Source organism: Corvus cornix, chromosome 3, assembly GCF_000738735.6.
Source record: "Corvus cornix cornix isolate S_Up_H32 chromosome 3, ASM73873v5, whole genome shotgun sequence".
NCBI lineage: Eukaryota > Metazoa > Chordata > Aves > Passeriformes > Corvidae > Corvus > Corvus cornix.
Genome location: NC_047056.1, coordinates 55,624,827 through 55,638,227, shown reverse-complemented (window position 1 = coordinate 55,638,227; position 13,401 = coordinate 55,624,827). Strand labels below are relative to the sequence as shown.

The 13,401-nt window shown below is 37.2% G+C and overlaps 1 protein-coding gene across 6 annotated transcripts in view; it reads right to left on the bottom strand.

Moving 5' to 3' along the window:
• Positions 1–594: 594 nt before the first annotated feature.
• RGS17 (regulator of G protein signaling 17) overlaps positions 595–13,401 on the bottom strand; it is a 76,174-nt gene continuing 63,367 nt past the window's right edge. For 3 of the 6 annotated variants that reach the window (XM_039569254.1, XM_039569255.1, XM_010400564.4), the window contains exons 3-6: positions 11,515–11,604; positions 9,434–9,668; positions 6,276–6,397; positions 595–6,034 (exon numbers count right to left, since the gene is read on the bottom strand). In XM_039569254.1, the coding sequence (XP_039425188.1) occupies positions 5,935–6,034; positions 6,276–6,397; positions 9,434–9,668; positions 11,515–11,604 (547 nt within the window). In that variant the 3' untranslated portion in view covers positions 595–5,934. Of the gene's footprint in view, positions 6,398–9,433; positions 9,669–11,514; positions 11,605–13,401 lie in introns of all 6 variants that reach the window. The other 3 variants (XM_010400573.4, XM_039569256.1, XM_019290531.3) reach the window with 3 other exon arrangements.

Here is a 13,401-nt window from a genome sequence, read left to right as displayed (position 1 = left end):
AAAAAGGAAATCAAAAAGGCTCAAGCCGCTCTAGATCGTCGGTACCCCAAGCTTATAGCAAGACTTCTGAGCAAGAGCCTCGGGGGTACTGAGGTTCCTACCGGGGCGGTTTAAAGGCTGCATAGGTGAAAGTGAGGTTGGTGGGAAGTGTGAGCTGGGGCTTTGGATATCCAGGTTACTCTTGCAGACCTTCTCCTCTCCCTCCAGAAGAAATCTTCAGAATTAACGTACAATGAGAAGGAACATGCAAATATTGTGAAAGGATGACCCCACAATGAAAGCAGAGCAACATTAACCACTTAAAAGAAAATAAATTAATTGTCAGAGGTACAAAAAGGGCAATTGACAGTGCCTTCACATCAGAGATTAGCGGTGAGACTAAAAGACAACCCATTTACAAAATACAGATCTGAATACAGTCTTTCATATCAAAATTTTAAGTGGGAAGGCAGTGAAGATGCAGCCATTTAGGAACAGTGGTGTGATGTGTGTTGTAGGATGATCTGGGTAAATCCCTCCTGGTATGCAGACCATGACTGCGTATTAACCTTGTTTTAGATAACACCATTAATGAGATTCTTGGCTAAACTCAAAACAGTTTGAAGAATATACTTTATTATAAAAATGTGCAACTATCCATAAAATTTTATTAGGCAGCATTTTATATTACAATCGTTGGAGGAGTCAGTGTTGTGTCCTTGCCTTTCTTCTGTCCTTGTTCATGTATTACTGGAACTAGGCAATCATATCTTACAACTAAATCATACTGTTGGAATAACAGTAACTTCCTTATGAAACATTAGTAAATTCTTATTTTCACTAATGTAATATCAAAAGCAAGAGTAATTCTTGAAAACCTAAGTAGTTTTGGTAGTCAAAAAAGAAAACTTGGAAGTTTTTTGTTCCGTGATGGAAATCCAGAGGCCAGAGTGAGAATTTGCTATTCAAAATATTAAACATTAAAATTAATGGCTAGATAAAAATGTTTCCCTATGATTTTAAATGCATAATTTTGGATAAGGTGTATTGGCAAAATACAGTGTAGCAATAATTTATAAGTAAAAATCACACTTGAAGACCTTTGTGGAGAATGTACAGTCTGTGTGAATTGTCTGACACTGATAAAAACCCCAGGCCATCACTTATGAAATCTCACCCACCAAAAGCATCCCTTGCACCCACTATTGTCTGCCCATGAAGCTCCTTGAAGTCTTCTTCCAGAAGCATAAAGGAAAAATTACCAAATGAATGCTTTAACGGACATAATATTTTGATGTTCTGTAACAGTGAATGAGAGTCTAACTGCTGTGTGAGCCCAGCTTGTGAAGAGACCTATGGAAAACTCAGGAAATTTAGAGTAAGGAGTAATTTAAGATAAAGCTTTTTTGAAAAAAAGAAAAGAAAGAAAGTAGTCTGAGACTGATGGTCAGCACTTGAATCACCAGAATCATACTCCTGTTTTAAATGAAAAGGGTGGGTTTCTACAGAGTGAGTTCATGGATAAAGGAAGGGGCAAACCTGGCTTTTGGTATAATGTTAAAGTAATATGCAGACCCTATTTCTGTCAAATTCTTGTCCAGCTTTGTTCTTTCATCCCACCATCATCACTTGTACTGCTGGCAGAAGTATTCAGGACATGTTCGAACAGGGCTGATGCTTTGTCACTGTACATGTATTCAGGGAATTGGTGAACAGGACCGGACTTTTGGTGCTGTTTCCAAGTCTCAGGATGTGCTACAGTGCTACTCTTGTGTCTCCTAAAAAAACCAGCATTATAGGCTGAGAAAAACCCTATTTGGAAGCTGGTAGTTAGACATGGTTCAAATCAACTTGGAGAAGACATTGCAGCTGTCTGTCTATGTGTAACCTTAATTTTTTGCTTTGTTGGATTTGATAAGGACTCAAGCTCTGTTGGATGGGTCAACAATGCCAGGAGAAGGCTCACAGACACTGTGGAAATAGAGGCTTTACTCCTTGTGATGTAGAGAGTAGCTGAAGTTAGAGACTTTCTTGTATCAGCTTTGATTGCTTTTGAATTGGTGGTGTGGAATACTTCTGCTAAATGGCTTTTGCAACCACTTCCTGCATATGAAGTTGTGGGTTCCTGAGTGGGCTCACAGCATGGTCAGTCCAGCAAGCTGCTCTTACTGAAAAAGCCCCCCACCTGATTTTAGGTACTGGCTCCACAGACAAATGTTCCTTGTAATTGAATTTGCTGCCTAGGGAATCAAGTTCTGCATGAGGTGACATCTTAAAGCCTGGCTGTTGAAGGTAGAGTGTAGGTCTCCTTTATTTGCTTGGTTTAGACCACAGCCTAGCAGCACTTCAGCATGCTTTTAATTTAAAAAATAGCTATTGCTAGCTGAAGTCTGGTTTGTGTCCACTTTCTGTCGTCCTGCAAATGGACTGTGGACTCTACAGGTACTCAAGTGAGTTATGGACTGGCTGTGGACCTGGACACACTATGGCCACATTCCATAGTACCATGCTGTGGCTGTTTAACCTGCAGCCATCTTCCTTTTCTTTTCTTTTTCAAATGTCTTTTCTCCATCAAACCTCTAGTGCCCTTCATACCACATGTGCCTTCAGGCTAATTTGAATGCTCATAATACTGTCTGTATGTTTTGCTTCATCCTGGGTATCCCAAGCTACTTTAAGCTCAGTTATGTGAAAGCCAACTGTAAACAGCTAAGTTGAACACGTGTAACACAATATAGATTCAGCTTCTTTGCAGCCTGAAGGACAGGAGGGTACAGAAGTGCTCTGCTTATTTTTGGCTCTTTGGCATTAGGGTCTATTTGACAGAAATTTTAAACACTTGGCAAAAGTGACAAAAACATAACTCACTTTCTGTAGTGCACTTGCTATATACATTCTCATGAAAAACTGAAATACAAGTTACATACATACTTATTTTATTCCAAGCTATAGAATAAGTGTATTTAGGCAGTTTTTCAAAGTGTATTGTACACTGCATGCACAATAAATCAGTTTAATAGCTTGACTGTTTTACAATTTGTGTTCAAAGAACTGTATGATAGGCAATGAGATCATGTTACACCATGACTTATTGTCCATTTGGACCACATCCATTTTTTGTCATAAAAAAATTTGGGAAACCCAAACCGATAAACAAAATGTATATTAAACATTTTAATATGAGCATTTGCTCCAAGAAAGAAACTTTACATCCTATGTTTAATTTTTAAATCCTTCCCAATAGAGGATTTTAGACAATAAATTTTGAACGTGATTTCATTGCTGTATTACACTGAAGATTGGTGTAATATTTTTCAAAATGATGTCACAGTTTCCAAATACAGATTTTGGAATCTTATGCTAGAAATTAAGGTAATATTTTAGGGCCTGCACATCTAGCTTTATAACTGTCATGAAAGGATGACTTGTCTGTGTTGACAAGAACTTCTACCTGTGTGAAATATCTTATAAAGATAGCTTATGATTAGCAGGTCACCATCAAATAGTAACATTAAGAATATTCAAGTCTACATTTGTCAAGACTTATGCATGCAGTTTTGTCTCTTACACATTGCTTAGATGTGTGCACTAAATGTGTTGTGCCTCAAACACCAACAACTTGAAATTACACTATGTAAATATATACATATATGATGCTGTATATGTTTAGTACCAAGTAAATATAACTAGTCAAATGATACTAGACATATATAGGACCATAGTTAAATTCCAATTAAGAAAAAAGTGAGGAATTTTTTTTCTAACAGAATTTCACAGTAGAAGGAGGCAGTCCTTTCTCACTGAATTTTCCCCCCTCAGGATTTGTAAACATCATAGCTCATATTCTATCAGTATAATAATTGAATATTTTATTCATAATGGTAAGTAGCTAACCAACATGAATAAAGTTGTCATAACACGGTAGCACTTTCAGACAAAACAGGTATTTATTAAAAGAAACATTTATAAATATTTTGTCTTGCATTTTAAACTACATTTTCATAAATAACAATATTTAAAAGTGCTGAATATGGTAGGATAGTCAGCAATGCCACTGTAAACAGATTTGTTTTTTCCACTTTGCAGATTTTTGTTTTAGATCCCATTTTGTCAAACACTACAACAGTTAAAATATTTGCATAGGGAATAGAGAATAGCCCTTTTAATCATCTCCTGAATTCTATATAAATTACAAAACCAAATGAGTTTAAGAAACAGTTTGTTAAATTGTTCATATATATATCCAAAAAAAGCACACAGGTTTCAAGTAAAAAGAATGACTAAAAAAATTCCCCAAATCTGCTATCTGAAGCATGTTCAATAAATTAAGAAAATGAGAGGTAGTAAAACAAAGGGAAAAAAATAAGTCCCAGAAGATAAACTAAGACCTGCATCCTCCCAGTTACTGTGTCCCCGCAGACCTGCCTCGGCAGCAGCAGCTCCCACCAAAGCCGGCACCGGACGCTGCCCGCAGGAAGTAACTGAGTGGTTGGAGCCAACTGTGTTTGGGCCAGATTCCACTCAAGGACACAACTGCCAGACCTTCCAGTCCAATCGAAAGCGATGGGCTTATGCCATGTTCAGTCCTATGTAAGTGAGAAGAACCTTGCCTCTTAAGTCTTAGTATGGTTGTCAGTATTAAATATATATATATATATACACACACACACACATATATATATATATTTAACAAGTATTCAGAGCGATTTCTTGGTATATCTTAGCAGTTTATGAGGGATGCTAACACTCATTTTGCTTGTATATGATAGGTATGAAAGATGGGGTTTTTTTAAGTTCCAAGTCACTGTCTCTTTAAACATCAAAATGTGTCCTGAAACTGGACAATTTTTGATAAAAAGGCCAAGCAAACACCTATTAAAAACACCATGGCAGCCTAGTGATGGGAGTACTGTGCTGCCTTAGCTCTCATTAAGGGCTCAGTACAGGAATCTTTACCCAGGAAAGATACCCATTGTGTTTCTGTAGGCATTTTGCTTGGGTAAGATCTGTGGGTTTAGAAGCCCTTGAAGTTTGGTTTAATATTACTCTCCAAACCCCTTGTTTTCAAGGAGTTATTCAAAATAAATGAGGCTAGAAGCTAAGATAAGTCTTCTTTAACCCGCCACCTCGTAAAACATTACTTCATTTAAAAACATTTTTTACCGGATTTAACTTTCAAAAAAAAAATATCTTACAGAACAGATGCAATTCATCAAAATGTTCTAAAATGCTCTAAAATGCTACATGTAGGCAATCTTTTATTAAATTTCTTTATTCAAAAAACTAAATTATCAAGCTTTTTGTGTTGTTTCTTGTTTCTTTTTTTTTTTTTTCTGAAGTACATAACATTATACAACAGTGTTAGAACTGGATAGCCAGTCTTTAATAAATCAATTACAGTATCTGACATCTGAAATGTACATTGAAAATCTTTGTTCTTTTAACAATTAAACAATATCAGCGCATAGATTGTGTCACCCAGAAATGGATCCCTTAAGTGATTTGTGCTTTTTTTTTCTTCTTTTATTTTTCTTTTTCTTTGACATTGCAAACTCTGTAATGAAAATGCCACAGTTTTGGCAGTGAACACCCAGAGGAATCCTCCGCTTGATTTATTTTAAATAAACAGTGATAAATAGCTCTTTTTCTCTGTACAGAAATATTGGCTTCAAAAAGTCAGTGTATTGTACTCAGTAGAGCATGTAGAGTAATGCTACACCTTAAAAATTGGCTTTTTAGTTAGTGATATTAAAAAATGCAAGCCTCTTTCTGGTTTGCTGCAATTGTTTCTATGTACCATAGGATTGTATTGCACAAAAAAAAGTTTTTAAATACAGATATAATTTATGTTATTGGATTAAATATTGCAACAACTAAGTGGTAAGTGAAGCAGTTTTACCTTGCACATGCAGTGTGAGGATACACAAGGAGACTGTTCATAAAACTACAAATACATCATTGCAATCTTGACTGCAGTAGGGTGAAAGGAGTGTGAAACAAATGTATTTTGGCAAATCCATTGTTCCCCTCCCACGCCATCTTGAGCAAGAAGGACCTTGGTAAAAATGTAGACAGAGACCATAATATGTATTTGTTTTCTTCACAGTAGCCTGAGTAGTGCTAAACTGTAGTTCTCCAGGAACCCAGCTGCAGATGTTATTAAACTACTTTTCTTCCATCCCACCCACCCCCCCCAAAAAAATCAAGTTATTTTGTTTGAAAATTAAAACTAAGTTTCAGAAGTAGAGCCTGTAATACTTTCAACAAGAGACTTATAAATCTGAGAGTTCAAAAACCTTGGAAAAGAGTCTCTGTGCATCAAGGTGTATATCTGGAGCTGGGCATCTTCATACATGTGAGGGCTGGGATCCAGTAAGTTTCTGTTGATCACTTCTCTCACCCGGGAATCAAGACTAACCTGAAGAAGATGAGCACAGAATAATAAAACAGTAACAGTGGAAAAGCTGTAATATGTATCTTTAATTCTCAGGGCTCCACTGAACATGCTGAGTTTATCAGTTATTCAAGTAATGCTCTGTGCTTCTTTCAGAATCATCACACAATTGCTGTGTAATGCACTGAGACCATCAACTCTATTTCAATTTTGATTTGGTCTTTGCATCCATCCTAAGATCTGTACAGTGAAATGCAGCTGCAGTTTTTGAAAATATATTATTTTACCTTAAAAATTTATATGTATTTAAAATTACTTTTCTGAAATGAATGTTGAATTACCCTCATTCAGAGAGCTGCAGGGTTTTTTTCTGAGCATTTGTGGTTAAACCTTTGGAAGATTTCTATTCACCATTCTTATCTGGCTGCCCTAGAGATTTTTTTTTCTGGTTTTTTTTTCAGGCACTACGCTTGTTCTTTATAAATTACCCAGGCATTTTTATCATTTTTATAGTGTTAATCTCCCCATTAATATTAATTATTTCAGATTTGTTCTTCTTTTCAGGATTCTTTAACATCTGGTAATTTATACTTTCAGGAGATCATATATCCATATTGAAGTTGATAGCAAGTTTCAGTTTTAGCTTCTCATTTACTTACCATTTGTGATGAACTCCTGTGCCTAGGCAGAAAAGGACATATTATGCTTGGGATGAATGCACAGATGATTTTAGAATATCCTTTAGAAATTTGAGTGAATGTACAGTTTATCCATAAAATGCTCTAAAACCTAGTAAATTAATGCATTCTGGATTAAATGAAATGGCAGTAGCAGCAAAGCCCACTGGGGCCAGCAAGGATTTACTCAGCTAAGAGGAAAAGGGCTAAACTCCTGAGTAGAGAAATGCCAAGCAGAGATCAGTTAAGATACTGTGATTTATACCAAGTTGCAATCTGACTCTACTACTCTGCAACCACAGGAAGATATTCATACTTTCTGAAGGATTGACTTCAGCCCTGGAAAGCTCCATGTAAGATACCTTGACACATGAAGGATGGTAACCAAGATGGAAACGCAGAATATCTTAGGATGTGTGAGCCTGTGCTTTCATATATGGTGAAGCACTCTGAAATACACTGGTGTGATGTGGTACAGCATTGAGAATTAAATATACATTTTCATTCTATCTTCAGTACCCGCTGTAGGATCTGGCATTGTTGGTTTGTTGGCATATTGGAGTATGCTACTGACAGAGCAGACAAGCTCATTCTCCTCCAATATTTGCTGTCACTTGGTTATCAGATACAAGACACAACTATGAGAGACCATTGGGGTGCTCAGCCAGTGAGTGTGGGCAGGACTACAGTGCTATGGTAGCTTTGAGTGGCAGTATTGCAACCATGTGTCTTCATAATGTGTTTGAATAGCTTTCAAGCCCAGGCCATTGCATTTCTGCAGAACAGAAAGGACACACTAAGATTTAAGCATTTCTCCCCCTGACACACAGGCACACACATTTATATCAACAAAAACAGTTTGTGCATCTAATTGGTTCTTCAATATCAAACATAATAGCTGGGATAAAAAAACCCTCAAATTTGGCAGGATAGTGGGGTTTTGAGCCACTGAGCATAATAAAAGTTAATTGCACTTAGAGAATGCAAAAAACAAAATTAATTATGGAACTGTTAATTTGCATTGTATTTTTTCAGTGACTCACTAAAGCCAGATGGCAAAACTAGTTGGGATTACTAAAGGTATTTTCTTACTAAACAGATGAATACAAAGTATCTGTTTAGAACACTAAGACCTTCTGCCTCAATAACTTCTTCACTGAATGAGTCATGCTAAATATTTCAGCTCTTATGCCAAAAGGTAACATCTGGAATGGGATGCCTGGGTGAACAAGAATTTTTCAGTTCCCATGCTGTTCTAATGCATTGCAAACAGTTCTTGTTTGCCTCCTAAGATTTCCAGTATGGGCAGGAGCAACTGGATTGATGAGATCTGTATGCATCCAGTGCACCAAGTTTGCGAGTAGCTTTGTTAAACTCTAAGTCAAACAACGCTTAGCTAGTGTCTGCATTTTAAATGCTCATTGGTCTTAGCTTAAAAAGACAATTGAGCATTCATCACATACCTATCTGGTAAAAATATGGTATTAGAAGAAAAATTTATTATTAGCTTGCTGTACTGGCAATTGTATTTCACCCCAAAGCAAAAGTAGACACTATGGCACAAGTGAAGATAATGGAGTTATAAATCACTTGGCTTCATTCATATGGATTAAGTTGCAAATTATTACTGAACGCAGTGAAGAAGTAAAATGTAGGAATCAAGGTCCACAGTGAGCATAAATTATGCCATTGAGTAGGAATTCAAATGCAATGCACAGAGACAAGGCGAAGAAGATAAAGGTACATGATGTGGCCTAAGAAAAACTCTTCTATAGTGCTTATATATTTATATATCTCTCTGTATTACAAAACACGGTTTGGTAGCTTTGCTTTTTCTTTACTACAGGCAAAGATAATTTCAAAATTTGTCTATTTCAGTTAAAGGGTTGAAGAAAATCTTACATAATTTCCTAGATATTATATGTTTCATTAGATAAAATATGTCATTTTCATTCTTGGACTCTCACATAGGAATAACCAGCGGAAATTTGGATTTTCTCCCAGACAGCTGTAGCAGCAGATAAATCTATAATGATTCTGATTTAAATTCCTTAATTTTCGTGCTTTTTCTCCAGAAATCCATTTGCATTACTTACTTCCTCTCTCTGTCAGACATGTAGCATTACTAAAGAAGCAAACCTGTTTCTCAGCCTTCTCTTACTGGAGTTTTTGAGCCTTATAGAAAACTTGGATGTGTTGCAGCTGGTAATGCTAAATGGCCCAGTGCCTGCATCTCTACTGTTTCTGTCCCTTCCTTTCCTGATTTATTGTTCACACTAAGACTTTTATATGACAGACTTTCGGACCCTCACCTCGCAGTCCAGGATATAACGTCTCTGCTCTGGGATAACAGAAAATGCAAATGTAACATTTACAGCTTTACCTCTTTTGGTGATAGTATAGAAATGTAATCTTCATATATAAGTCTTGCTTTTTCTTCAATAACTTTCTTGTTCTGTTCCTTCTTCAGATCTTCACATGCAAGCCAGAAAAGCAGGTTCTCCTCACTATACTCCGTTCTAAGAAACTCTCTGAAAAGGTTCCTCCCAGCTGGTGTTTTCATCATCTTGTCAAAATTCTGAGCCCAAGACAAAATTTCATCTGCAGTAGGGTTTTGGCTGCAAAAAGCAAATATCATTACAAATATGCTACTATTTTTGTAACAGTGTTTTCGTACATTCATCCAAAAATTCTCCTTTCAACTGCACTTTAGTCTAAAGTGAAAACTGGAAGCAACAAGGCTTCAGCAGTGACAGGGGAATTTCATTTGCTCTTCACTTGTGCATCCATTATCCCAATAGCCCACTAAACGTGTTTAATGTTACGAGACATGCACTTGACTTTCTACTGTTTTCTGGTAGTGTTCTTAGCCATGTTGCTCAAAGACAAAACCCCACAACAGCAATAAATTCCTGCCTCTGCAGTTAAAGGAGATTCCAAGAAACTGGAAATAGACTCTATTTCATGAGGAGTTTAGATGACACCTGATGTCCCTGCCTGCCTCTGATGGTGACAGTACATGATTTGGTTTAGGAAGAACAAGATAAACAAAAGGCTCTTGGCAGCCAAAAGCATACTAATGATGCCCAACAAAGTAGTGATTCAGAGAGATTTTAAATTAGCATATTTCTCTGTGCTTGCACCTAAGGGTTGCTAAGCTTCCTTCTGTTTCATGCTATTGACCTGAATGATGATCTTTTGGCATGAGATGTGATGGATTTTGCTGGCAAAACTGGAAAGAGAAGAAATGGGGAAAAGTCCTTATTCCCATTTCCTGAAGGAAAATATTTGTGGCTTTTACCAGTAGATGCACTGGGTAACTGATCGGACTTACTTGCCTCCCTTATCCACTAATGTACCAATGAATAGCTTAAGAAAGTAATTCTCCAGGTCACTTAACAGTTAAACATAGTTTCAAACTTAATTTTGAGCACTCACCCTCTCCTTCTTGATCTAACACAAGAGCTTTACTAGCTGTTGTCAACAGCTTCTGTATAACCGTGATGCACAATAAGTGACATTTGTCTACATTAATTTCTGTTCAAGTCAATTTATCAACTCCTACTCTGCATGCAAGGCAGACTGGATCATGGGAAGCTATTTGTGATAAATCACAAAGTTTTTAATGTTTAAACTATCTTGCAAAGTAATGGTAAACTGAATAAAAAAGATTAAACACAGATTTTAAGGTGAACAGTCCTCTCAGGACTTTGCATTGTCTGCTGAGGAGAGTGCAAAGAACCTGCTGAGGTGGATGGGGCTGACAAACAACCTGGGCTTCCTTATTGTCTGTTGGGAAGCTCTCTTCACTATAGTATTTTGTAGAAAATTATCATATTGTCTTCTCATAAAAGACCATGATTAGCAATAAAGGAAATGAGTTGTTTGGGTTGTTTTTGGCATCATATATGTCCTTTAAAGTTTTAATTTCCTTTTTATGGGATTAGAGAACTCAGGGCCCCTGATAGATTACCATTTTTCCCCACACAATAAAGATGGGCCCAAGCTTTAGACAGAAGTAGAAGCTCAGACTTTCAGTGTGTTTAACCCAGTTTGCAAGGTATATGTTTTTTGGTTAATTCCAGTGAAACCATAGTTCAAGCTGTTTTATGAAAGCGCCCATATTAAAAATCTGGTCATGAAGTACACTTGTGACAATTAGTTTTTCTTCTTGTCTGGATAGACAGGAAAAAATGCTCTCACAGGTAGCAGAGGCTTCTTATAGAGACTCACATATGGAACCACCCATGAACCTTCCATTCCTCCCAGTGGTTCTTCCCCACAAATAAGAAACTGTAAATAAGCTTGACTTATGAATGTCTCTGCTGTCATTTCATTGTCAGGACAGACTTTGCTTCCTTTCATATAGAATTAAGAGGACATTCCCAAAGAATTAAACGCAAGACAATTCTTGATATTAGTTAAAGACAAAATACTTACTACACAACAGTTTGACCAACTTACCATTCTTCTATGACTTGGATACTCTCCAGTTTGGTCGTATGTGTTGGCCTTCCTGCATTGTCTCCTCTCTCTTCATTCCTAACAGTGAGGCTGCAATGTAGTACAACACTTTATTTTGTCTAGAGAAAGTTAATTTAAAACAATGACTATAGTAACGCAAACTTTTAAAAGATATAGACCTATATAGGGTATCGTTTTTCACTCTTGCCTCTAAAATTTTGGAGAAAAATTTTTACAATTACTTTTCCCCTGAACTCTGATGAATATTAATTTACAGTTGCTATTACCACATGCTATTACCACACAGTTTTTTAGAAGCTCACAGTTTATCCACTGAAATATGGGGAAATACTTAGAGGTGACTTTTGGAGTGATTTCACTTAGTTAACTGAGAATGCTAGCAACAGTATGAGTAGGGGGGATATGAATTTCTGAACTGGACACTGATGGGGCTTTGATGCCCCACCAGTTCTGGATAGTTTTTCCGTCTTTATGAATCTTCCCTTTTCTCTCTCTGAGATACAGTGGCAGTCAGTAGATGGCTCAGATACAGAACTTAGCATGTGGCAGCTCCTTATGATTTCCTCTTCTGACCTAAACTTGTTTTCCATTCCAAAAAATAAAACATACTGGCCTCTGAGCAGAAAGGCATCCATTACCCTCATATTATCACAAGCATGGGAAAGAAAGACTTCCTTTATGCAAGGATGTTTTTAATTTTTTTTTCTTTTTTGAGCTGCTAACTAGAATCACTTATTTTTCTGCAAATATCTTTTAAATCAGATTTGCTGTAGTGGTGAAGACTTCCTCTGTGTGTGTTCTCTGTGAATGTTCTGGAACATGGTATTGCCAGCAAGCCCACAATTCCTGGTAACTACTGAAATAAAGTATGTTTTGAGTGACATAGATATTCATATGGAAACCCTGGTTCTGATAATTAAGCTTAAGAAGTGGAATGTAGTAAGGAGATGGAAATTTCCTTTCATCAGGAAATGTGTACAGTTGAGAGAAAACAAGCAACCAAGCAAAAAATCCCCTTTCCAATCTCGAGCTCATATTTTGAATATTAAATATTCACCATACAATGATGCTCTCAGTCACCCTAAGTCTTGCTAAAAAACATATGTTTGTAGCATAAAGCTTCTCCCTCCCCCACTAATCTGAAAAACTTCTGCTCAGCTCTAAGAAGAAATCCCAGCTCTGAGACATCTTTAGCACAAATAATCTTTCTTTATAGGTTCTCTGCATTTATGAGTTTCTTCAACATTTTTTAAAGCATTTGGCAGAGCTAATAGGTATTCTCAAATACTCTTCTAAAAACTGGAAGTTTAAGCTCCCAGGTAAAGCAGAGCACATATTAAGACTTAAACATTACAAAGACGTACACTTGCAAATGAAGCTCTTTGATACTGGTTGCTCCTTCACTTACCTGCCAAGACCTTAGTTCAGGCCCTTGGTCCTGCTTCCCCTGTTACAGCGTAGGAATGCAGCTCCAGTGCTGCTAAGGTTGTTAGGGTGTCATCAACTGCTGCAGGAGAAACAACACATCCTGAACTCTGGGGTTGGCAGGTAAAAAGCCTTTCTGTCTCCTCTGACCTGTTGTTCATCAGTCTACAGAGGGAGCACCCAGGAAAGACAGAAAGGAGTTCCATATACAGGAGGAGAAAAAAAAAGGGACCATCCACTTTCTTTCTGTCTTGTAATCTTTAAGTCCACACATGTAACTGCTTAGGGTCACCTTGCATCTGGACAGAGCACAAAGTTGGAGTGAGGGAGAAGCAGGGAAGGCACAAAGCTCTCTCTCCCTCCCTCCCTCCTTCCCTCCTTTGCAGTCCATAGGTAGAGCAGCATTTGTCTTCTCTGCTGGGTGCAGAGAACAGAGTGTCC